The 27,181-nt window shown below is 35.7% G+C and overlaps 2 protein-coding genes across 3 annotated transcripts; both read left to right on the forward strand.

Moving 5' to 3' along the window:
* The first annotated feature begins 7,606 nt into the window (after positions 1 to 7,606).
* Positions 7,607 to 11,929, forward strand: LOC306876840 (G-protein coupled bile acid receptor 1-like). Its single transcript, XM_079428267.1, has 2 exons — positions 7,607 to 7,775; positions 9,753 to 11,929. The coding sequence occupies exon 2, from the start codon at positions 9,820 to 9,822 to the stop codon at positions 10,846 to 10,848; it is 1,029 nt and encodes a 342-aa protein (XP_079284393.1). The 5' UTR covers positions 7,607 to 7,775; positions 9,753 to 9,819; the 3' UTR covers positions 10,849 to 11,929.
* Positions 11,930 to 17,499: 5,570 nt separating this feature from the next.
* On the forward strand, positions 17,500 to 25,326 carry LOC306877168 (keratin, type I cytoskeletal 18-like). Of its 2 annotated transcripts, XM_079428734.1 has the most exons (8): positions 17,500 to 17,909; positions 18,955 to 19,037; positions 19,236 to 19,392; positions 20,578 to 20,742; positions 21,043 to 21,168; positions 21,634 to 21,875; positions 23,606 to 23,640; positions 24,809 to 25,319. In XM_079428734.1, the coding sequence occupies exons 1-8, from the start codon at positions 17,559 to 17,561 to the stop codon at positions 25,120 to 25,122; spliced, it is 1,473 nt and encodes a 490-aa protein (XP_079284860.1). In that variant the 5' UTR covers positions 17,500 to 17,558; the 3' UTR covers positions 25,123 to 25,319. The 2 variants fall into 2 exon arrangements, with proteins under 2 accessions (XP_079284860.1, XP_079284861.1); XM_079428735.1 differs by lacking the exon at positions 23,606 to 23,640 and having other exon boundaries at positions 24,809 to 25,326.
* Positions 25,327 to 27,181: the final 1,855 nt, after the last annotated feature.

The raw sequence follows: 27,181 nt of genomic DNA on the forward strand, positions 1-27,181 counted from the left end.
TTCCCAGGGTGCCATTTGATACAGACGTGAATCAGAACATCCTGTAACTGATGATTGAATTACACTCAACTCATTCCACAGCTCAGCAGTTGCATGTGTTTTATCCCCACTGGTTTCACGTAATATCAATGACCTCTGTTCTGACCGTATGTATTAAGAAAATTAATTATGTTTCCCATTATACAAACTTATTACACAAATGCCCTTAACCCTATAAATCCTGCTGTATCATATTTGATATGTGCATTTCTGAGGCCTCTAAAGGATCAATATTCAACTACACGCCTTCTGTTGTCTGATTGATAGTTTAGACTTTTTTGAACGAGTATAAGACCTTTTAGTATAATTGTAAAAACATCCTGCTTCAGCTTATGGTTCATGTTTCTTTTTGTTGTGAAATCTTTGATTTATAACATGCAACTTTTATATTGTTATTAATATTTCAAGATTAACATTTAATGGATTGAAGCATCTTAGGTGTACTTGAAAAATCATGTTCAAATGTGAATATCAAATATGATCATCAGGCTTTTGAGGAACATTTATTTGTTCATTTCTCAATCATCATTGTACTGCATTGCATTACATGTTTTGAAACTACAGAGTTTTGATCATAAATATAAGTATTTAAACATCATCTTAATAAGCCATTATTAGGATATATAAAGTGACAACTGATATTTATATGCATTTTGTGTTAGTCTGCTATACTGTTATAAAGATTGATTTACATTACAAGTATGCATATGCAAACTTTTTTTTTAATTTCCCTAAAGGTTCAATAAACTGTTCCAAGCCAAAAAAAAGATTTTTCATTTTAATTTCTCATGTCAGGCTTTAAAATTAAAACAAGAAAACCAATTAATTAATCAGATTAGTTTCTATCCAAACCTTCACAGAATATGATCACAGAATTTGATTTTATTCAGATAGATAGACAGATTTGTTGTGATACGCAACTTGTTTAATGCATCACCAAATGCAGTGAGGCATTAGGAAAACAGACTGAGAGAAGCCAAGTCAAACTAAGCAAGACATGCTACTATAACATATTTACACAGCACTGCAGATCAAAATCTGTATGAACACATTTGCCTCAGTTTTATAGCTCATGGACAAACACACTGAACACAATCAAGTTAATTTGTCTCAAAGACTAACAATAGTTGTCTGGAGGAGGAAATACTTCACATTTTGGGGAAAATCCCTGCATGTTACCTCATCGGTCAATGTTTTTATATAAGAAACATGAATAGACAAAGGGAGAGAATGATTTAGTTGGAAAAGCTTCATCAGGATCATATACAGGTCCTTTTCAAAAAATTAGCATATTGTGATAAAGTTCATTATTTTCTGTAATGTACTGATAAACATTAGACTTTCATATATTTTAGATTCATTACAACACAACTGAAGTAGTTCAAGCATTTTATTGTTTTAATATTGATGATTTTGGCATACAGCTCATGAAAACCCAAAATTCCTATCTCAAAAAATTAGCATATCATGAAAAGGTTCTCTAAACGAGCTATTAACCTAATCATCTGAATCAACTAATTAACTGTAAACACCTGCAAAAGATTCCTGAGGCTTTTAAAAACTCCCAGCCTGGTTCATTACTCAAAACCGCAATCATGGGTAAGACTGCCGACCTGACTGCTGTCCAGAAGGCCATCATTGACACCCTCAAGCAAGAGGGTAAGACACAGAAAGACATTTCTGAACGAATAGGCTGTTCCCAGAGTGCTGTATCAAGGCACCTCAGTGGGAAGTCTGTGGGAAGGAAAAAGTGTGGCAGAAAACACTGCACAACGAGAAGAGGTGACCGGACCCTGAGGAAGATTGTGGAGAAGGACCGATTCCAGACCTTGGGGGACCTGCGGAAGCAGTGGACTGAGTCTGGAGTAGAAACATCCAGAGCCACCGTGTACAGGCGTGTGCAGGAAATGGGCTACAGGTGCCGCATTCCCCAGGTCAAGCCACTTTTGAACCAGAAACAGCGGCAGAAGCGCCTGACCTGGGCTACAGAGAAGCAGCACTGGACTGTTGCTCAGTGGTCCAAAGAACTTTTTTCGGATGAAAGTAAATTTTGCATGTCATTCGGAAATCAAGGTGCCAGAGTCTGGAGGAAGACTGGGGAGAGGGAAATGCCAAAATGCCTGAAGTCCAGTGTCAAGTACCCACAGTCAGTGATGCTGGTGTTGGTCCACTGTGTTTTATCAAGGGCAGGGTCAATGCAGCTAGCTATCAGGAGATTTTGGAGCACTTCATGCTTCCATCTGCTGAAAAGCTTTATGGAGATGAAGATTTCATTTTTCAGCACGACCTGGCACCTGCTCACAGTGCCAAAACCACTGGTAAATGGTTTACTGACCATGGTATTACTGTGCACAATTGGCCTGCCAACTCTCCTGACCTGAACCCCATAGAGAATCTGTGGGATATTGTGAAGAGAAAGTTGAGAGACGCAAGACCCAACACTCTGGATGAGCTTAAGGCCGCTATCGAAGCATCCTGGGCCTCCATAACACCTCAGCAGTGCCACAGGCTGATTGCCTCCATGCCACGCCGCATTGAAGCAGTCATTTCTGCAAAAGGATTCCCGACCAAGTATTGAGTGCATAACTGAACATAATTATTTGAAGGTTGACTTTTTTTGTATTAAAAACACTTTTCTTTTATTGGTCGGATGAAATATGCTAATTTTTTGAGATAGGAATTTTGGGTTTTCATGAGCTGTATGCCAAAATCATCAATATTAAAACAATAAAAGGCTTGAACTACTTCAGTTGTGTTGTAATGAATCTAAAATATATGAAAGTCTAATGTTTATCAGTACATTACAGAAAATAATGAACTTTATCACAATATGCAAATTTTTTTAAAAGGACCTGTATATACATATTTAGTTCTGTTATTGTCCGTCTAGCTGTTTTAATGCCACTTTTAGTCAGTATCTGAGAAAAACTGATTCAGGAATCGACCAGTCAAAGGTTAAGCTCAAGTTACGAGTGGACATTAAGACACGATTGTGTTTGGTGTTTAGAAAGCTGACTTTACAGCAATAACCATCATCCCTTTAATCCCAACGCAAAAGCCATGATGTGAGGAATTTGACTCAAAGCCGACATTTGGCAGCCCTTTCAAAGGGGTCAGTTATGGCGAGGGCCTCATGCTCTATGGATATACAACTGGCCTTTCAAGAGGACACAGGGAACGTGCTTAAGACACAATGCAATTCAGAGTCAATGTTGTTCCTGCCTCTTCTTTTAATTAATGCTGGAATTTAATTACTGCATAAAATCAAAGACCAAGTCTAAGGGTGTGTAAACTGTCGTTCCGGCTTCAATTTTCAGGATATTGTGTATCGATTTCCCTTTAGCTTTTCAGGGAGAGCCATAATAATCATAAGAGTGCAATACAGTTTCTCGGGATTGCACATGTATTCATCAATATCACAAAATATCTCCATAATATAGTCTCTAATATTTATTAAGACTTAAGAATAAATGAACCCAACTATCTTATATGAGAAGCTCTCATTATTAATGTTAAACATTTATATTTTATTTTACTATATTGTGTTACCATGTAGCTGTAAAGGTGTCGGGTTTTGTTTTGTTGTTGGCCAAAGAGTAAAAACATGCAACTAATAAACAGTTATAATTTTTCATAAACTATTCAATCATTCAGACTGATGATTTTAGGTTAAAATCTAAAAGTACAAATAATACAAATTAGCCTCTAACTTAAGAGGTGATGTCATGAAAACGTGCACAATAATTGTAATAAGTAGTATATTGTTTTATTATTATTTTCTGTATTATTTTATTTATTATTGTTATTTTTAAGACTGTGATATGCCAAAGATATAATGGCAGAATGGTAGATGCTTTTAAGTTGATTTTATCAAAGCAAATATTACTTAATATAAATGATCATATATTATGAGATTAAGACTGATAATTAAAATGCAATTAGTGTATTAAAATGAACAATTCTTTAACGTGAAATTTCAGAATTGAATGAGTAATTTAGAAAGCTATCTAGCTAATATTGATAAATGTGTGGTACAATTGGACCACGTGTTTGTAGCATTGAGGTGAATGGGAATGCTAACTAATAGCTCTCACCATGGTGAAGTTAACCCACTGCCAGGTTAACCAGTTGCAAACCACGTCTCTATAGGGTGCTGTACTCATTAAACTATCCACTAGATGGTACTGTACACTCATCAAACTTAGTTCCTTTGCAAAACTGCCTTTGATAGTAAATATTGTAAATGTTAAATGCTCAATCAATGCATTTGAGGCATACGGTGTACACACAGCCAACATGTGCTTTAAAGACTACAGTAGGATATATTGTTTCGGCACTCGTGGATATTTTGTACGATGGGTTTTTTATAGTAATTACCTAGAGTTTTGTGTTTGACAAATGGATATATCCTACTGCAAAAAGCCGTGGTAAAGTCATTTGGCTGACGTGAAGTGCTTGGCCTTTACCCTATTTCCTGCTCTTAATGCTCGTCACTGTGGCATTTGGCATGTATAAAATTTGTGGTTAAACATTTTTCTCATTTTATAGCTCCTGGGCGTATATTTACTACAGAGGTCCACTGAAAAAGCTACTGGGAAGAATCACAGGTATAAACGATGTACAGCTACTAAATATTAAACTTTGATGAAGCATTAAATTGTTTGCTATTACTCTTTTTAATAGATCTAACTTAAAATGTGCCTGGTAGATGACAAAAAGGGTGAAAAATCAGCTTTTTGCGGAATTATCTTCCATGTGTGGGGTTGTACTCTGGCACGGCTCCAGCGCGGATGAAACTAATGGTTTGAGGAGTATGCAGGGGCGGACTGGCCATCGGGAGCACCGGGAGAATTCCCGGGGGCCTGGCAGACAATTTGGCCCGCTGCCCTACATATTTTTGTTGTTGTTGTTGTTGCCTGCCGAATGTACTAAAGTGATTATTTCCGAATTCGCCATTCAATAATATAAAAAAAAAAAAATCATGAATATAGTTAAACCATGGTAACCACAAATTAACAACGGTTTCACACTATATAGTTCACCATGGTATTTGTAGTTAAACTCTGGTTATACAATTGGTAATCAGTCTGCCAAAAAAAAATAATAATAAGTGGTTACTTACGCCCCTGGGAGTATATGTGTCAGTCTGTCAGTCACCGCACCAGTGTGGATATTTACTGTACTACGCAATCACAGATTCTAGCCTACCTCTTGGAATATATGACCCAAATAAGAATTTTCACCGTATATTGTCATCTGAACAAGTAATAAGTCTGCCACATTTGTTCTGACCAACTGAATAAAAAAGCATTACCATAAATCACGCTACCAATGGTGATTTAATCTAAAGATCAGTTAGCTCATATCACATCAAACCGTGCAAATTATTATTATTGTTATATTTTATTCTCAATTATTAACAAAATCAGCATTGCGGGACTTTGGGTATAGTGTGTATTAGCATGTAGATTTCAATTTCTGTACAGTCTAATGTAATTGTCATGCCATTCGGACACAATTTCATATTTAGAAATTTTAAGTGAGTTTGATCAGGGTTGGAGCTAAACTCTGCTGCAGATTGGCCCTCCAGGGAAAGATTTGAGGAACCCTGCATTAAATTGATCAAATATTATTTGTATTTCAAATAAACGCTGTTATTTTGAATTTTCTATTCATCAAACAAAATATTTCTGAAAGATCTTATGACACTAAAGACTGGAATAATGATGCTGAAAATTGAAATATATTCAAATAGAAAACGGTTATTTTCAAATGAAATTATATTTCACAATATTACTGTTTATACTGTATTTTTAGTCAAAACAATGCAGTCTTGGTGAGCATATAAGACACTTGTTTTAAAAACAATTTAAAAATATTAACGAATCTAAACAACAACCATCTCAGGACACCTTATATTATATATATATATATGTGTGTGTGTGAGTGTGTGTGTGTGTGTGTGTGTGTATCATCACAGAAGAAAAAAATTACAAAATTTACATTTTGGGGTGAACTATCCCTTTAAGAGCTTTACATTCTCACATGGCCAAAAATACACTTTGGACAATCATGCATGCTTGGAATCTGTTTGTTACGTGACCATAACTCTTTCTGTCAGGTGTCTGGAAATCTCTGACATCAAATGACCGATGTCTTCCATCCGTAACTGCTTTCACTTCTGACCACTCAGGAAAACAGCCACAGAATGTCCAAGTGTCCATTTCCTGTCCACATGCCTCACCCAATCTAAACCAGCACAATGCGTCTTTAATTACATAACACCGACACTTCTTTTTATGTGTTTTCCTTGAAGCGTGTGTACACGCCGACGTGTGTTTCTGTACTTGGGACGCTGCATATCTCAGGGATGAGGCCATCCGAGACACAGAGACTGATAAATGTGTTTGCTGTGGCACCAGGCAAAGCAAGCCTCACTGTCACCCGTCTGCTTTTCCTCAGCAAACTGAATGTTGTTCTCATACATCCCTGCTATTAGAGTACAGCAGGGACTGTGCAGATACAGTATAAAGAACGTTTGCATGTATCTAAGGCATAATGCATTCCAAATTGCACTCAAAATGAACATTTTATCATCATTTTCTCACCCTTATGTTATTATATTACATTTAAAGCAATGAATAAAATGGTGGATTTAGACATGTCACAGCAGGTTTGACGTCACTGACAGCAATTGTCATTTTGCATGTCACAGAAAAAGTGAACAATAACATTTTCATATCGTATTGCTTCGAAAGGCTTAAATATAGTGCATGGCTCATATGAACTACATTTATTATACTTTAATGCTGTTTTTTTTTTCCTTTTGTAAATATACAATACCATGAAAAAGTTAGTATGTTTTTTTTATTATTTTTTTTAAGAAATGAATGTTTCTATTCATAAATGACATTAAATTAGTCAAATGTAATAATAAAAACATTTAATGTTACAAAAATGTATTTCATAATTTTTTTCACGAGCAGTAAATATCATATTAGAATGATTTCTAAAGAATCATGTGACACTGAAAACTGGATTAACAATGCCAAAAATTCAGCTTTGCATCACAAGAATAAATTACATTTTATATTCAAATAGAAAATAACTATATTAAATTGTAATAATATTTCACAAAAGTACAGATTTTACTGCTTACTTTACCAAATAAATGCAGCCATTGTAAATAGAAAAGAACATCTCAGACATTTTTCCAAACATCTTGTGTTTCACAGAAGAAAAAATTAATTACAGGGTTGGAATGACATGAGATTGAATTAGTTAAAGTATATTCTGCTGCCTAGAAGTGGTACAAATTTATGTGCAGCACTCTTTTTAGTTTATACCTACTTGTTGTACAAACTACCTCTTAATATGTGATTAAACTTTTTATGATAGAAATATACAATGAGATATAAGCATTGCATGTTTACATGCCTCCCACATCTATCTCATAAATGAGAGTAAACTGTGGCTTCCTGAGTTGAAATACCTCTCCTGTGATGCTTCATGGCTGAAGTCAGAATGAGGTCGCTGTCGCTTTAAGAAGCATCCTGCTGGAGCCCTTGCTCTTTGACTTCTGTGAGCACAGCTCAGATGCTGCTGATGTGGAGAGAAAGAGGACAGGAACACAGAAAGAGTTCAGATGTGAGAGGAACATCACTGAATCGCTGATTCACACATGGCTGGAGCATCTTACGTGAGTCTGTTGTGTGAAGATTAACTTTATTTGTAAGGTGAGTTTCTGCTTCCTCATTCAAGTCAGTGAAGCGTTTAAAGTGCATTAGGATACGAACATCTGATTCCACTACTTAAAACATTCATATTTTACATATTTTGATTATTTAGAACAACATTTTACATTATAAATTACTTTGTCAATATAATAACTTAAGTAAAACAAGCAGAATGGCTTAGTATTTGTTTTAATGACCTGAGATGATCCAAAGAGCATCTTCAGCTTCAGTAGAAGAACATCTGACCATCATGACCTGCTATCAGATTTTTAGACCACACTGTATATTTCTGAATCATTCTTGCATAATAGAGCAGTGAATCTCTTAACTGTCTCTGTAATTGTTTTATAGTTCTGTGGTTTTATGTACTGATTTTCTGTGAGTGAATTGAACATAAACCAAAACTTACCTTCAGTTTCACTTTGAATGCAGAGGAAAGTTGGCGTTGCTAGTGATGGACATTTGATAGCGCTCATGTCACCATTGTTTAATACAAATGGAAACACGAACCTAATATGAATATTTGAACATTAGCCGGATGCAATTGTGCAGCACTGGCTTACTAAGACCTGTTAAAGAAAAAAAAAAAACATGCTCTGTGATACTTTGTGGTTAGGCAGTTTTGGTAGTGGTTTTTATCCGCATTTGCTATTTTTACTGCATCCAGCACAATACAAATATGAAAACGTGAGTGTTTTTGAGTGACAGTTGTGCATCGTGATACAGAAATGGCTGATATACCAGATGTTTTGACCAGTGAACTGCTAACAGACTGATTAGTTTGGATATCGAATTCAAATATTTAAGGACCCTCGTGTTGTTCCACATCCAATAGCAATATGCACCCTTTAGGGGTAAATAATGTTAATGACTTCTCTGAATCTCTGTCTGTTCCTCGCAAAAATGTATCGTATGATGCTGAGAAGTCTTGAAAAATAGCATGCAAGTCATACAAACTACTTTTATAAATTTTCAAGAAACTGAATATTAAAAAATTAACATACACTGGGAAAAAAAAGAGTTCTGATGATTTTTTTAATGCTCCACAGCAGTATTTTTAGTGTTAACTAATTTTTATTGTTCTATTGTTTGCTTTTATGGAAGAAAAATATTAGTTAGGCCTCTCTTTTCTGACTGGTTAACTGGACTTACTTCTACTTTACATCTTGAAAGAATCAGATATACCATCTCTGGGAACTCTGAAAAATTTGACAAAATGTGGGGACCAGTTTTTACTTTTCTATTGAGCTACAAGGACCAATGATGTATTCATTTATTTTAGATTGGTAGCAATCCTTTTTTTTTTTTTTTTTACTATTATAATTACTTTTTGGTAGAACATGTTGGTCTTGTATACCGTCATTCTCCTTTTTTGTCTGACTTTTTGTGCTTCATTTTACACATTGCACAGATTGTTGTTATATGAAGGGTCTGTTTGTCTGTTATTGTTTGTCCTTCATGTAACCATAATAAAAATAATAATCTAAAAAAGAAAAATACTAAAAACATTTCATTGGCATTAACAGAAGTAAAAAAAAAAAAAAAAAAAAAAAAATTAATTTAGGCTAAATTTTGTTTAGTTTAAGCACTAAAATGACTAAAACTGAAACATAAATTTAAAACAAAACAAAAAAATAGACATTTTAAAAATATATATTTATAAACACTAAGATAGCAGCAATGATACTAAAATAACTGTTCCACATAAATAAACAACAGCATATGGTATTGAAATGAGGTTGAGTAAATCATGAGAAAGTTTTCATTGTGTGTGTGTGTGTGTGTGTGTGTGTGTGTGGCCTATTCCTTGAATTCATTTCAAGTGGGTCAGATGTTCACGCTCACTCTGTCTTATATAAAACAGAAGTAAAACAAGCCAGTAGTGCTGTGAGATGAATGATTATGCGCACAAGCAACTGAACTGATATTTACTGTATATAAAGCAAGACCTGTTTACTATATATTTCTTGTTTCCAGGACTCACCCCCACAGTGGATGGACAAGATTTAGTCTGGTTTAGTCCAGCGGGGAACAGCTCTCCATCATGAATCCACTCGACAAGCTGAGCATAGAGAAGTTGATCTTCTATCTGACCATGCCGCTGTCTTCGATCATCATCTTCTCCAACCTCTTCATCATAATAGGCATCGCCTGTAACCGTCAGCTGCATAACACCCCAAATTACTTCTTCTTGAGCCTGCTAGTGGCCGACTTGTGCACCGGCATCGCCCTACCCTTCATTCCCCGCATGACGCTCGACCGGCAGCTGGATTTCAAGCACTGCTTGGTGATGTACATCTTCCCCAACTTTCTGTTCCTGTCGTTCCTCTTCAATCTGGTGATGGTGCATTACGAACGCTACCTATGCATCGTCAGCCCGCTCCACCACAGCCAGTTCTGGGTTCACCGCTGCTTCCCATTGGCTTTGTTGACGGTTTGGCTCCCACCTTTGCTCTACGCATCACTTCCCGCCTTTGGATGGAATAATTGGGTGGAACCCAATTCCAACCAGAGCTCTGACTCAAACCAGACGTTCTTGAGATCGACCATGTCTCGTAACTCCTCCAAAGAGGATGAGGTGTGCTCATACAAACAGGTTTTTCCCAAGGCCTTCATTTATTTGGAAGTGTGTGGACTGGTGCTGCCGGCCATGCTGTCTATTGTAGCCATGACGGGACGGGTGTTGTGGATCGCGCGCAAGCAGCTGCACAACATCTGTAAGCTCCACCGTGCCGTGGACCGTCTTCAGCAGCAGCAGCCGTCGGATCACGAGCAGCAGCTTAACCTGCGCTATGCCAAATGTGTGGCCGCCGTGTCCCTCACATTCCTGGTCTGCTGGGTACCGTACATCATCTACCAGCTCATGTCTGTGACAGCTCTGCAGAGCGGGGTGAGCTTGCCGAGCTCTTATCTGTACATCATTATGTCCTGTACGGGAATCGGGAGCATGGCCATCATTCCGCTCATACTGGGACTGGCCAACAAGCAGTACACTCAGCCCATCAGCAGGCTGATGCTTAAACTGAGAAACCGCTGGAGAGGTGGACAGAATAACAGAGATATTGCACTTTGACGAGTGGACAGTGAGTAGATAGGATGTTTCAAATGAATGTATAAATAAAAGATCTGTTGTGCATTAAATACTTTATGAAATATACACTCTAAAAAATAAAGGTTCTTCACAGTGATGCCATAAAAGAACCATTTTTGTTCCACAAAGAACCATTCAGTCAAAGATTCTTTAAAGAACCATCTCTTTCTTACCATTTTATAATCTGAAGAACTTTCTTTCACCACAAAGAACCTTTTGTGAAACAGAAAGGTTCTTCGGATATTAAAGGTTCTTTATGGAACCATTTAGACAAAAAAAGGTTTTTCTATGGCATCGTGAAGCACCTTTATTTTTAAGAGTGTACACTACTGTTTAAAAGTTTGGGTTTGTTAGATTTTTTAATATTTTGGAAAAAAGACTCACCAAGGGTGCATTTGTTTGATCAAAAATGCATGAAATATTGTGAAATATTATTACAATTTTAAATAGCTGTTTTCTAAATGAATACATTTTAAAATGTAATTTATTCCTGTTATGCAAAGCTGAATTTTCAGCATCATTACTCCAGTCTTCGGTGTCACGTGATGCTTCATATTCTGGTTTGCTGCTCAAGAAACATTTCTTATAATTATCATCATAAATTTTGAAAACATTTGTGCCGCTTCATATTTTTGTGGAAACTGTGTTTTTTAATTGATAGAAAGTTCAAAAGAACAGCATTTAGTTGAAAAAGAAATATTTTGTAACATTATAAATATCTTCACCGTCACTTTTGATCAATTTAATGCAACCTTGCTGAAAAAAGTAATAATTTTTATTAAAAAAATTACTGATCCCAAATTTTTGAATGGTAGTGTAAAAGAACAAAACACTTAGTAATCACATCTGTCTTTTGTCAGAGAGTTTTGTGTTGTCACTGAAAATCAAACATCTTGTATTTATTTTTTATGCCTTGCATACTTAAATGTTCAGTTTTCTGTGATGTATTTTACATTGTTGTTGCAAATTGTGCTGATTTGTCAAGAAGATAAAGTCATCTAGTTGACTAATGTTGAGTGCAAAAATGACTTTGATGTATCAGTAAAAATATGTTTAAAACTACAAACCAATTAGTAATGTTTTACATTTGTTACAACCCCTTGGCTCAAGGAGCAGCAACATAAATGGAGAGGCCATACCACATGATCAAATTTGCACATAAGTATTTTAATTATAAAACAGACACAACTACATTTAAAATAACAGAAAAAAACTACATATACAAAAACCACAACATCAAGCCTTGGACTGGAGAGGAGGAAATGTCAGCATATCCACCAAGCCGCGAGACCAGCAGAGACCAAACCCAATTGTTCCCTTTCCTTTCTTCTCTTCAGGGTGAAAACCAGCATCTTAAAAGCAGCCTGGTTAATCAACCAATTTTCCACACCTGTGACACAATTAACCTGGAGACACAAAAAGTGTTACCTAGAGACACCTGCTGGACAAAATAAAGTACCACAGCCCCTTGGATCATCACACATTGTATACAGCAAACATGCGTTTATGATTGTGTTTAGGAGTTATATTATAGCTGTATATTTTCAAGTATATTCTTCATGCTTCAACAACAAATATGTTAAATGTATTACACTATATAAAATTAATTATATTATTTTTATTCTTCATTAAATATAAAATTACATTTAATGAAAAATATAATTGTATATTTCATAAGTATAAAAATACATTACAAAAAATCTATTGTTTTTTGTGGTTTGGCTAGAAAAAAAAAAAAAACGCCATCTATCTATCTGTCTGTTTGTCTGTCATTACAAATTGAGGACATTCAGTTGACTACAACATAATAGTTGATCAAAACATTTCTCACTGAGATAAAGCATTTACAATGAGACACACTTTTGATGTCATACACTTTTAAAAATAAAGGTGCTTCACGATGCCATAGAAGAACCTTTTTGTCTAAATGGTTCCATAAAGAACCTTTAACATCTGAAGAAACTGTCTGTTTCACAAAAGATTCTTTGTGGTGAAAGAAGGTTCTTCAGATTATAAAATGATAAGAAAGAGATGGTTTCTTTAAAGAACCTTTGCCCGAATGGTTCTTTGTGGAACCAAAAATGGTTCTTCTATGGCATCGCTTGAATAACCTTTTGAAGCATTTTTATTTTTTAAGAGTTTGGGAAGTTCCATTATGGGAACTTTAAATTGACCCGTGGTTTAGCGTGTGATCATAGATGTGGTAAGATATTTTTTGCAACTGAGATAAGAGCGTTTTGAAATATCCTACTCATACACTCATTCCCAGAAAGGGTCCTTCCGCTGACGAACCCATAAACAGTGTATTCATCACGGTGGGAAACTGTTGAGCGATACACTGGAGAAAGTCTGGAGCAAGTCTTTTGAGTATTGTCTGTGTTTGCGAGAGCTAAAATCACAAAGTAACTGTAAACAAGAGATATAAAGACAAATCGAGCTGTCCTGATAGTTTGTGTTGCAGGGTATAATGTGAAATATGTCCCTTGAGAACATTTCAGTAAGTTCACTACAAACATTGGCAACTACACACTAATGTTGATCATTACTCACATGTGCATTTATATAAAGAGGAAAGTATTTGATTAACCTCTCAGTCTGTAAGCCTGACTCTTTGTTCCCCACAGTTTTGAAATAGAAGCTAAAGAAGGTCAATAGTGTAAAAAACCACAAACACACCCTCATCCTTCCACCCACACTTAAACACTCATCTCTTGCACTTCCGATACCCAAAACTTTCTTCCTTCTTGCTACTCGCAGAGAGTTCCGTTGTAACTTTTATCAGAAAACAATCTAATTTTAAAAACGGTGCATGCAAAGCATTGCTATTGCTCTTGCATTTAAGAAACTCTTGATCTTAAGTATTAAATTACTTCATTTATAGCATAAAACTTATATTTAGAAATTTATATTTTAAGGTTAATATTGTACCAAAAATATTTAGTTATTTTATTAACTCAAAAAGTATAATAAAAACACACAATGGTATAAAATGGTTAAATATTTATGAAAGATTTCGGACATTGTCCAGGCAGAATTTAAATTAAAAAACAATTAATAAATAAAATAATACCGTATACTTGACCTTTGACGTTTAATCTCGGAAGTCTCTGAAGAGCAGCTATTGCTTACTCAATATGAAGGGAGGACAGTCACTCCTGCTTTTGTGTGAGGACCTCTGTTGTAAGGTATGGGATGTTAATAAATATGAATGGCAGATGAGATACGTTATTATAGAAGAGCATTATATAAACACCACCCCAATGTTTTTAGGCCAATGTCCAGGAGACACTCAGATTCAATAAAAGTGTAAATGTGAGAATGCATGGTCTGAAAGCTATTTCTTTATTCTTTTAATTTATTTACTTTTAGATAAAATAAACGGCAGTGCTGGTGCTAATTTAAAAGTTACATGAAATACATTTTTGACAATGGAACGATAGCAAATCTCTTAATAAAACATGCTAAAATTAAAAAATGTACTTTAAAATAAACTTTTGTACACAGTAAGCATTTTAAATTTCTAAAAACATATTGCAATGTTAATATTTAAATAAGCATAACTAAAAGACAAATACAACTAAAAATACTAATGAATACATTGTTATCATTAAAATTATTAATTATTTAAATTATTAAGCTAATTAAATTTGGTGAGATTTTCCAATGGCAATGACCAGAAAGGTTATAGGGTTTCCTTCCTTTCATTATTATTCTTGAACTATATTATATTCACTTGCATCATAAAATCCACCTGCACAGAAGTTGACCCCAAAATGCTGGAGCACCCTATGAACTAGTCAGGTTAATTCAGGCCATTTATTGTGCTGTGACCTTTCATGCTGAAAACCAGATCCAATAAGAGCCATCACAAAGGTGCTTTCATCAATGAAAGCAGAAGTGCAGCCACAAATCAGAATTTCAAATTAGATTATTTTACTTATCAGAGAAGGATGCATGCATTTTTACTGAAAAGGTAACTAGATCAAAATCAGATACACATGAACAAAAGCAATACTCATCTTTTTTTTCCCCTGTTTGTTCTGCTCTCCATAATTTTTATTGCAAGCGGCAGCAACCTCGTGCTGGCTCGTCAGATTCAGGATGTTATCCTTCTCTCTGCTTCTCTGGGTTTCCATGCTCAGAACATTCCAGCTTGAGATTGAAGCTCAGCAGATCTTTACCTGGAAGAAAGAAATGGTTTACTCAAAAATTAAAATCCATAATTTATCCAAAACCTGAAGGATCCAAACCTGAAGGAGACATTTGAAAGTATTTTCAAGCTGCTGTTTTGCAAAAAAAAAAAATTGTACACCCTTTTTTGTATCGTTTCAACGTTTATTTTTGTTGAATGTTAAGAGAACATTCCAATTTAAATGGAAATGTTACTTTTGAATGTGCTCTGGATGTTCTGAAACAAGCAGTAACATTTAAAAATGATTCAGAGAAAAACATTTCATAATGTATAAATAACCTTTTTTTTGTGCAAATGTTCTATTAACGTTGAAAGAACATTTGAGAGAACCTTGCCAGAACATTAGCCAAAGATCTGACAATGTTCCTTTGAGAAGGACACACACAAAAAAAAGTGCATGGATATTTTTGCTCAGTCTGTCATTAGGCTCGAGGAATCAACAGGTGGAGAAGTTGTCGGATGTGATTTATCTCTCTGAGAAACAGCACATCTTGGCTGGCCTGTGCATCTGTGATCTTTTGAGTCGAAAACACCTCTGAGATAAGCTTTCTCTCACTGAGCAGAACCAGACAGCGCTGTATTCAAACAAATTCACTCCCAAAAGATAATCATGCATTTTCTTATAGACGGACACTATATTTTGAGGAGAGCATGCATTAGTATTAGCATTGATACATGGTTTTTATATGTTTTGCCATTTGATTTCAACTGACTCTTATGGGAGTTTAAGAGTCTTGAATTTTCTGTTCACACATTTTGGTCATTTCTATGCCCTTCTCAGAAGTCTATAATCTTTATTGACATAATTCAGTTCAGCAGAGGATTCTGGATCCGTCTTTGTGTCTTTCCAGGTTGTTTGTCAGTTCATAACAATCCAATCTTTGTCATTCTTGTGAGGCTAAAGCTCTACTACAATGTTTAGTCTCCAGTGTTTTGTTTACTCCTTATTCTTGATTCCTGCAGAACTTTTCTTGCGAGCAGCGGTCTCGGCTGCCTTCATGTGGCCATGTGTGGAAATGCCACAGGTCCCATTATTATAATAAACACTTCAAAAACGAAAGAAATTAACATATGAAATATGATGAAAATATAATTAGAATATGAAAGTTGTATAGCATGATTACATACTTCTACAGATTGGTATTAATATATAATATGCATTTTAATTATTTGGAAGCCTAGAAGAATGTACATAAATATAAAGGGCAGGCTGGAGCTAAACCTGTATAAAAGCTAGAACGTTTTGCATTTACATGAATCCTTCTCTCTAGCGGTAGTTGTGTACGTTGGTGTCAAAAACATAATCCAAACCTCTAACCTTAAATCAGGTTGTTTTTATGAATATGTGTATGAAACGAGAATTTGATATTTTTATCATATCTTAGTTTTTTTTTTAGTTTTTTAAGTGAACACAAGATTTGAACTGAATATTTGAACTGTGATGTCCATTTTTTTTTTTTTTTTTGCTGTTTCTTTCATTTTTTGTGTTTCCTTTTTTCAAAAATATTTGTATTTTGATGAAAAGCCTGTAATAAACTTCTCCTAATTTACTCCTTGTAATAAAGTGTGACAATACCATAAGCTATTGCTATTGGGGCATGTTGTCACAAAAGGTCAATGTGTACAGTCCATATTATTTATGGACTGTAAGGGTGAAAATATTTCTTTTTTTCTTTTCTTTTTTTAAATATACTGTGTATATAGAAAGTGAAATTTGACCTGGTGAAGAATGATATGACGTGGATGTGTTCTGAACAGGATTTGTGAGATAAACAATGTGCTTCTATGCACTTTTCAAATAGCATTTTAAAACCATACTTATTGTCCATACTTATTGACCATTTATTATTTTACTGTTTATATTTTGATGAAAAGCTTATAAGAGGTTGTTTGGTGCCCAGTGTGACAACTTACCCCATTAGCTATTACTATTGAGGCATGTTGTCACAAAAGGTAAAGCTAAATGTAATGTCTTTCTTGTAATATTAGGGTGAAATAGGACCTGGACAGGACCTGTGAAATAAACAGAAATAATATGTATAGAATAAGCAAAATATAACTTGTACTCATGCATGTGACAACTTCTTAAAATGACAAATTCTTCATGTGGTATAAATTATTTTTGTTGTAAATAAAAAAATCATTTTTTCTACTTCAAAAATGTCATGTTTAATTGAGTGTCTGTTTGTTTGTTTGTAATTGTTAGTGAAATTTACTAGCAATTTCAGAGTGTAAAATGCTTTTAAAGTCAGCCCTACTCTAAATTCTCTTCAGTGTAGTTTGAGTACATCCTTGTTTATCCTCTGTGGGAATCTGCAAACAAATGAGATCCGTGCAGGTGTAGACTTGCATCCCTCTGACCAATCACTGTAGAGATCTGAACGCACCAGACAGAGCTGAGTCTATATATAGCTGCTCCCAAACCCCCTCACACTACCTGCCGCAGGTAAAACAACAGACCCGTCTCGCAAGCACGCTCAAAGGCACCTCTAACCGCATCATGTCGTTCAAGAGCCCTTCCAGGAGTTTCTCCAGCTCAAGTCTGTCTGGCAGCATGGGGCCAAGGGGCAGTTTTTTTGGGGCCATTTCCCCAGCCGCTATAGGGAATCTGGCAAACACACTGCGTCCGATCGTGCAGATCAACAGCAGCACTTTTGGCCCAGCTGATGATAAAGAGACCATGAAGGGTCTGAATGACCGTCTGGCGGGGTATCTGTCAAAAGTGCGACTCCTGGAGGACTCCAACAATCAACTGGAGGAGCAAATCAAAGAGGCTCTGATGAGGAAAGGAGCTGAGAGCGGCAGAGACTCGAGTGCCTATGAGAAGATCATTGAGGATCTGAGAAACCAGGTGAGCAAATAAAAGGTTTTGTTATGTACTCATGCATGCTTTTTTATCATAAAGTACACAATCAAATGTTTGGACACACCTGCTCATTCTATAGCTATTTTCCTTATTTCAGAATAATAGTAAATCATGAAATAACACAAATGAAAGTTTAGGAATTACGTTGGCCAATTATGTTCTTCTATTTGAGCTTCTGAAAAGTTTCCGCTCCTTTAAATTCCAGCTCTGCAACTTCTTTAAATGCATGAGATACAAGTTTATATGTATAATTGGTAACTTGATGTTTTTACCTGCTCCAACTTAATTCAAATTAAATTTTAAGTCTGATTTAAGCTTGTAAAGACAAATGTTCAACAACAACTTGCTTATAATATGTTGCAACCTTTAAAGATTTAATCAAAATATATTTAATTATTAACTGAATGTGGAACTGATTCAATAAAAAAATAATAATAATTAAATATCTCTTTTTCATAATGCATTTTTATTTATTTTATTTTAGTAAAAATATGCATTTTGCCTGAGTGACCACAACAAAAGCAACAAAAGGCAATAATGTTACAACCCGGCAAGAAAATAATTGAAATACAATTAAGAAACAAAATGGAAGAAATATTTTTATATATAAAAAAAAGACAAAGTCACAAAAATGTTACTAGGTATCCAAACTGGTCTATTATGAGTGTTGTAACCCTTTGAAGATACATTAAAAAAAATATTTAAAAAATAATAACATAGTTTTTAGTATAGGAACCAAACTTTGGTAGTGACTATCAAGACTATCAAAATGCATTTAAAAAAAATATTTTTAAGAGATATAACGATTTAAAAGATAATAGCTATGCATTAAAAGTTTTATTTATTTTGCATTTATTAAATTATTTAATTACTTTGTATGATTTAGTCTGTTTTCCTTTGTTGGTTATTAGGATAAAGTTTAATGAGAATTGTAAAAAAAAAAAATCTGCTATTTGTTGAAATGCTGTAATGAGAACCCTAAATGCAAGACAATGCTATGAGTGTTTGTGTTTGTACATCAACCCCTCAGATCCAGGAAATGACTTTGGACAATGCCAGACTTTTCCTGCACATAGACAATGCGAGGCTTGCTGCTGACGATTTCAAAGTCAAGTGAGTTATCTGTTTATTTATTCCCTGATGAAATATTAAAAACTCTCAAATTAGGATATAAAAAAAATAGACTATACAAATATTTCATATTGTGTAAATACAAAGCAGTCACCGAGCTGCATCGCAGTTTGCTGTAAATACGACACACGCCCTGTAGTCTCTGATGTAAATGAGCACTCACTGATTCGCTCCGGGCAGGTTTGAGTCGGAGCAGGCCATGCGGCAAGGGGTGGAGCAGGATCTGGCACGACTCCGCAAGATGCTGGACGACACTTACATGGGCCGCATGCAGCTGGAGGGCCAGATCGAGTCTATGAGAGAAGAGCTGGCGTTCCTGAAGAAGAACCATGAGGAGGTACACGCCTTAAACACACCATTCAACACTGATTAAACGTGACTCGTTTGATCTGTGTTTGTATGAGACTCACTGTTGGACCACAAGCAGCCATCTAGTCACAAGAAGCAGCAGCAGTTAGTAAGTTAACAGAGCGCAACAAATAGGAAAAGAAATGGAATTAATTTTACTGTGTAGTGCTCTAGAAATCATAAATCAGCGTGATTTCAAATTTAAGCAAATCAAGTCAACAATTTCATTTCATTTTTTTAGATATAATTGTATTATTAATATTGTTACATATTAATATTACTTGAATTAATTGGATATTAAAAATAATGGTACATTAAAATAATGGTAAATTGTTAAATATTAATATTTTAATAAAGGTAATTTATTAAATTAATGAAATATAATACAATTATTATTAAACTATTTTAATGTTAAAATACCTTATGAAAATAATTTCAACAGTAATTAATATTTATTTAGTATTAATATTAATTGAGCAATATTATGTTTATTTTAATATTAAAATACTTGTAAAATATTAAAATGGTTTAAAAAATGAACTTAATATTAATTTAACTAAATCTTGAAATTATTTTAATATTAAAATACTTGGAACTAAAATCACGTAAATGTTAATTAATTTAAAATTAAAGTCCTTGAAAAAAAGGGATTAAAAATTGACTAAATATATTTATTAATTATTTTAAAATTATGTAATAAGCTTAAAATACATTCATGTTATTTATATATAATCAATGGCTTCAATGCATAGATTCATCTGGTTTGATCCAAGAAATCATTGTTGAATATATTGCAATATACATTGTTGATATATAGATATACAGTCAACATTTGAAATGGATTAAAAAAGTTAATCAAAGTTATTTTAAGACAAGAACGGGTAAACGACAACTTTGATGAATGGTTTTGATCCACTTCAAATGTTGACCACTGTATATATGGGGAATGGGCAAAATGCTTTCCAACTAAGGCCTGCTAAAAAAAAAAAAGTGGGCGGTCACCATAAAATCATTATTTGAGCTACTGTCATCAAAACTTCCCATCCCAACCTGCCTGGTTTTTATATGCTTAGGGCAAGCGTTAAACAAACTAAGCTCTCCAGCAGCAGCTATGTTGCCAGATCCTGCCATTATAATCCATATAACTAAATCCATTGATCGTTTTATTTCACAGGATGTTGCCAACCTGAAGAACCAGATCAGCGACTGTCAAGTCAATGTGCAAATGGAGAATAAAAACAGTCCAGACCTCAATGAGACTATTAGTAACATCCGCACGCAGTATGAGCGAGCCGTTCAGAAGAGCCGCGAGGAAACTGAAGCCTGGTATAAAAACAAAGTCAGTCATATTTTGCATTCTTTTGTTTTCTCCTTCTGTTATATATATTAGGAAATAGAAAAATTGCACATCTCATATAAAATACAATAAAAATTCCAACAGCCCATATAATAATTGTGTTTCTTAAGGATTAAAGATTAAGCACCATCTTTCATTTTTTTTTCTTTTTAATTTTCATGAGTTGTGACCCTATTTTGCACCCTATGGGAAAGTGGAAAGTGCCTTTGTGCATAATTATAAGGCGGCATTATATTGTCATGTGACCTGAATCCCTTGTTCTCTTTGTTCCTCTCAATCCAGTTTGACAACATCGCATCTGAGGTGACTCAGAACACAGAAGCTCTGCAGGCAGGAAAGACAGAGCTGAACGAGCTGCGCAGGCAGAAACAATCTCTAGAAATTGACCTGCAGTCTCTGCATAACATGGTATGGTACACAGATTACACAAATTATCCATTTGACAAATCACTCAGCATTCTACACAGTCAGCACTTTCACCTGGCAGACATATGCATCGTTTAAAGGATTATGAAATGTGTTTGCACAAAATATGCAATGCCTGTCTCTGTGCATGCATGTCAACTGAATATACACATTATTCCTGTGCACCCAAGTGTTTTTTAAACCATGAGAAAACAGGGGCCGTTTTTATATGGCGGTTTGTCAAATTTCTTTGGCAAGATCATTTCTGAAGCACATTTCTGCAGAAAAATAATTGCTGAAAGTCAAAAGGTTTGACACTCCTACTCATTCTTTATTACTATTTCTATTTTAAACATTTATAATTGTCAGTTTCACACAGAGGGACTTATTTCAAAACGTTATTAAGATCATGAGAAACATAAATTTGGATGTGTCCGAACCTTTCTTGTTCTGCTTGGTGCTTTGCAGAATCGATCACTCGAGGATTCGCTGCGTGAAACGGAGGGACGTTACGCTCATGAAGTCAATGGGTACAACTCTCGAATCCTGCAGCTGGAGGGAGAGCTGGGACAGGTGCGAGCGCAGTTGGAGCGCCAGGCAGCCGAGTACGAGGCCCTGCTCAGCCTCAAAACCAAACTGGAGGCAGAGATTGCCACCTATCACCATCTGTTGGAGGGTGTTGTTGATGACGACAAGGGGGACAAAAACAGGTAAGATGAAGGAGAGATATTGAGTTTGTGAACAGTGATCAAAAAATGGATGGGAAAACAATATTCCAGCTCAATGCCCGAATCTTCCCTGACACTTAATCGCCTCAAGTCCTTAATGAGCTGAATCAGTTTTTCTTTTAGACTGATGCCAAATCCCTTATAAGCCATTATGAAGATATATCAAATATATCAAAGATTCACAATGTATTCAAGACACTTTTGCTTGTCATATAAAATTACTGTAAAGATTTAATTACACATTTTTTTATATATGAAATTCATGTTGACTTCAGACAATGTAGCAAAAATGCCATAAGAGTTGGTTAGTTTTATTAATTTTCTTGCATCAGATCACGCTGTCTATTTTAAAGGATTAATTCACCCAAAAATTCAAATTTGCTGAGTACTTAGCCTCAGGCCATCCAAGATGTAGATGAGTTTGTTTCTTCATCAGAACAGATTTGGAGAAAGGCAGCATTACATCACTTGTTCACCAATGTATCCTCAGCAGTGAATGGGTGCCGTCAGAATGAGTCCAAACAGCTGATAAAAACATCATCATAATTCACAATAATCCTTAATGATTCAAAACTCTGATTTACTGATTTGTTTCTGAAATCAGAAGTCTAAATTTCTCTGAAAATATTTTACTAAAACGTAAATGCAGGTAAACACTGCTGTTTGTTAAAAATGTTTTGATGTCGTTAAAGGGATAGTTCACCCAAAAATTAAAATTCTGTCATCAGTTCCAAACCTGTATGAATGTCTTTGTTCTGCTGAACACAAAGGAAGATATTTTGAAGAAAGTTTGTGACCAGGCTGTTTTGGGGCACCATTGACTTCCATAGTAGGAAAAATAAATACTATGGAAGTCAGTTGTGCCCCAGAACTGCTCTGTTTCCTACATTCTTCAGAATATCTTCCTTTGTGTTCAGCAAAACAAAGACATTCATACAGGTTTGGAACTACTTGATGATGAGTAAATGACAGAATTTTCATTTTTGGGTGAACTATCCCTTTAAGAACAAATACAAAAAGCATGTTTATGCATGTTTGTTGCGCCATCATGTTGTTCCAATCCAAACCTGTATGCATTTCTTTCTTCTATGGGGAAAAAAAAATAAAATATTTTGAAGAATGCTGGTAACCAAACATTTTCGGTTCCCATTGACTTCCATTCTATGTTATGTTCATATACTGGAACCAAAACTGTTCATTTAAGTTGCACAGAAGAAAGAAAGTCATACAGGTTTAGAATGTAAATAATATCAGAATAGTTTTTTTGGTGGACTATTCCATCCATTTTGAAATCATTCCTTTCATTTTGGTCACTGATTTTAATGTGCACATCGCACAACGTTGCTGTTGCCATATAGCATTTTCCCTTGTGAGCTGCGTATGCAAATCTAGCGTGCACAAAGCTTATCCTCCCACGGTGAAGTCACACTATAGTAACAAACACACGGCATAAACTCTTTCCCTACAGGCTTGTGAGAAACATGTCCCAGCAAGCATCTGTCCTTTAAAGTAGACACCACTTAAAGACAATGAGGGGGACGTTTCGGCCCTTATATGCAGAAAAGTGATCACTAAGTGTGGGTCAGGGTCAACAGTTTTCAGTGAACGACTTTTAACTTCGATCCACCCCAGTCTTGAACATTTAGTTGCATCCTTTCCCATGAAGTACCTCCCTTTGTGCCACTCTCTCATGTTTTCTCTTCCCTCCACAGAGAAGAATTTTCTTTAGAGCAGGCGTTGTATGCAGGTGAGTGCCGTGACGTGTAGACTTTACTTTAGGCATCGTCAGTGTGAGTTAACAAACACGCTTGCCTAACCCACATCAAGCTTGTCTTCATACTAATCATCACTCACTGCTGTACTGTCTAACAAAGACAAGTAAACAGTGCTGCCCGAGCCCTCACTGGACAAATACACTCACATCACTCACACTGTTTATGTTTCTCACTGCTAACCTCATGCAAATATGTTTGAAGACAATCATCTGCACAACTTGTTACAACAAAAGGGTCATTCTACAAAACAGGTGCCATTTGTGTGCCTTTTTTTTTTAGCCACCTCTGTTTTCATTTTTGGCTCTATTAGCCTGTATGCATTTACTGAGAAAAGCAAAATACATATATTAAAATATTTTCATATATTAAATATATTTCAAATACATTAAAATATATTTAATGTATTTAATATTTTCAGAATCATTTTAATATGCTGATTTACCCCAAAACAATTATTATCCATGTTGAAAAATTCTTAATTTTTGTGAAAACTGAAACATTTATTTTTCATTATTCAGCATTTAATTGAAATAGAAATCATTTTTGATCAATTGATGCATACTTGCTGAATAAATGTATTAATTTCCTTCTTTTTTTTTAAACTGCCCCAAACTTTTGAACAAAAGTGTTTATACGTTTACATTTCGGTTGAATTTTATGCAAAAATATGACTGGAGTCAAATTAACAATCAGCATCAAATTCTCAAAGAAACACCTTTTAACTTCATGAGCTTATAATGCCAATTGTCAAATTAAAATAAAACTTCACCCTGTTACTGTTCTGAAGAAATAATCATATCTCAGAATATCTATTATCTATAATAAATAGCTTGAGATGGTGCAATGCAATGTGTTAACTTTTAAACCCACTTGTCTGATGGGATTTTTGAAATGTACAAAATCTTGCTAAATTACCTTCTCAAACTGTAATAGGCACCTGATTCATAGAATGACCCCAGTAATATTTATTAAAATGTTGCTTCCTAAACTAATATATGCATCACGATGAACCTTAATGATTTGTTTGCTTTTAAGAGCTTCTAATGTTTTATTTATTTATTTATTGTTGGTATGCTACATCAATGTCTTAATGAATTACTAGAGACTGACTCTAACCTCCAGCCTACGTTCTGTCTCCAGCTCCTCCTCCTTCCTCCGTCGGACTTAAGAAAGCCATCATCATCACACAAGAGTTAGTGGACGGAGAAGTGGTCTCTCAGAGGGAACATGAGCAAAATCTTACTAATCACAATGACCTGGAAGTTTCCGGGGAGGATCAGGAGTTGACAGAACAACTGGAGCTAGCAGTGGAAGAGGAGAAAGCAGAGGAACAGGAATTAGGAGAACAACTCGAGTTAACAGCGGCAAAGGTGAAAGCAGAGGAAGAGTTAACAAAACAACTGCCGTTAGCAAAGGAAGATGAGTTATTGGAGGACAGAGAAGTCACCTGCTGAACACAATGAGGAGGAAGAAGCTTCTCAAGATGTTGTGAAGAAAAAGTGACTTTTTACTGCTATGTCTCATCCTAATCTTTCACCCTCAGTGGTTCTTCTTCTCTGTCTTTGTTTGCCTCTTCTTGCTCAGTTTTTCTTTTTGTTGACCATGACAATTTTATCAATCTCCTATGCCACTATTAAATATGTATGAGCTTAATTTTCTGCACAGTGTTGTTATTTTCTAATGTAAATGACCAATTTAAGGTTTGGGTCAGTAATAACTTTTTTTTGAGTAAGCAATAAGGTATGAGAGGCCGTGCTGTATGGTGAATAAGTAACGGCTGAAGGGCATTGTTACTAGGCATGACGCAAAGCATGTCCTTCCGCTAAAAATAGTTTCTGCAGTAAACCATGTAGGACCAGCTTATAACCAACTCAGGACCATCTTAAACTAGCTCATAAGCAACTAAGGACCAGCTAAAACCATGCTTCATAACATAACCATATGCTGGATTTCAAGTATCTTTCCTTTAAAGTAGACACCACTTAAAGACAATGAGGGGGACGTTTCGGCCCTTATATGCAAAAAAGTGATCACTCAGTGTGGCTGTTTTTTGATTCTCAACTTCGATCCACCCCAGTCTTGAACATTTAGTTGCATCCTTTCCCATGAAGTACCTCCCTTTGTGCCACTTTCTCATGTTTTCTCTTCCCTCCACAGAGAGGAATGTTTTTTAGAGCAGGCGTTGTATGCAGGTGAGTGCCGTGACGTGTAGACTGTAGGCATCGTAAGTATGAGTTAACAAACACGCTTGCCTAACCCACATCAAGCTTGTCTTCATACTAATCATCACTCACTGCTGTACTGTCTAACAAAGACAAGTAAACAGTGCTGCCCGAGCCCTCGCTGGCCCAATACACTGCTAACCTCATGCAAATATGTTTGAAGACAATCATCTGCACAACTTGTCGGTCTGAATAATCGTACAGAATTACAACTTGTAGTAATTCAGTGTGCATCAAGCTCCGGTGGCCATGGAACTGGTCACACCATGGATTTCAACAGCAAGTTTGGTGTTCACAAGTCCATTGTTTCTCATTCCTGAGCCTCGTCCCGTCATGGATGCCAAGCCAGTGTTTCCAGTCATCATTGCACCTGAAGATTGTAAAGGAACGGGTCTGACACAGATGGTAAGTGGAGTAACAAGGTGTTTATTTACAGCGTGCAATTGTGAATAGCAAACGTGAGGAGTCTTCGGATGTGGTGAGTGTCTCTTCGTGAGGTTTCAGGTGAGCGGAATGTCTATAGTAATCAGTCTTTCTGATCTTACAGATCCTGGGGGTTCGCCGCGGCTGAGCGGCTGAGAGATGCGGGGATCCGATCGAGCCAACGGAACAGACGAGGAAGAGGACTGGGATGGAGAAGACAGAAGGTAAGTAGGGACAGGTAAGTAATCGCAGGTAGAAATACTCAGCTTCGTAAGGTAGCAGAGATGGTCCATGTGGTAATCCGGAGATCGGACAACTGGTGACTTTGGTGACTGTGGTTATATGTGGTTGGTGATAATGAGGTGCAGGTGCCGGTGATTAAAATTCAGGTGAGGTGGATCGGGGTAACTGGCTCTGGGAGGAGCCTGGTCCTTCTGTTACAAAGATAACTAGTCTGTTTTTTTAGACTGGCTTCCAGTTTTGCGAATCCACCAATGATCCACCATTCTTAAGCCTGGTGGTCGCAACGCTATACCTACCTGTCTCAGAGGTTGTTTTTTTGTTCACGGTGCTTCCAGTGATGATGGTCACCATTTTGTGCATCTGGGCCATACACATACGCGATGACCTCTACAGAACCTCCCAACTTTGTGTAGTAAACATAATCAGTGAAAAAGTGGATATTTGAAATATCAGCATTAAATTCTCAAACAAGGAACTTGTGAAGTTAGCTAAAATGGGCTATCAGGCAAAATGGGCCAAATAAAGTTGTAGCATCATATCTCTTTAAATTTTTACAGAAAATCACAAGAACTGATTTTGCATTGTTGCTTCAACACTTGTTGACATGTAACAATTATTTTTATTG

Source organism: Barbus barbus (genome assembly GCF_936440315.1).
Source record: "Barbus barbus genome assembly, chromosome: 11".
NCBI lineage: Eukaryota > Metazoa > Chordata > Actinopteri > Cypriniformes > Cyprinidae > Barbus > Barbus barbus.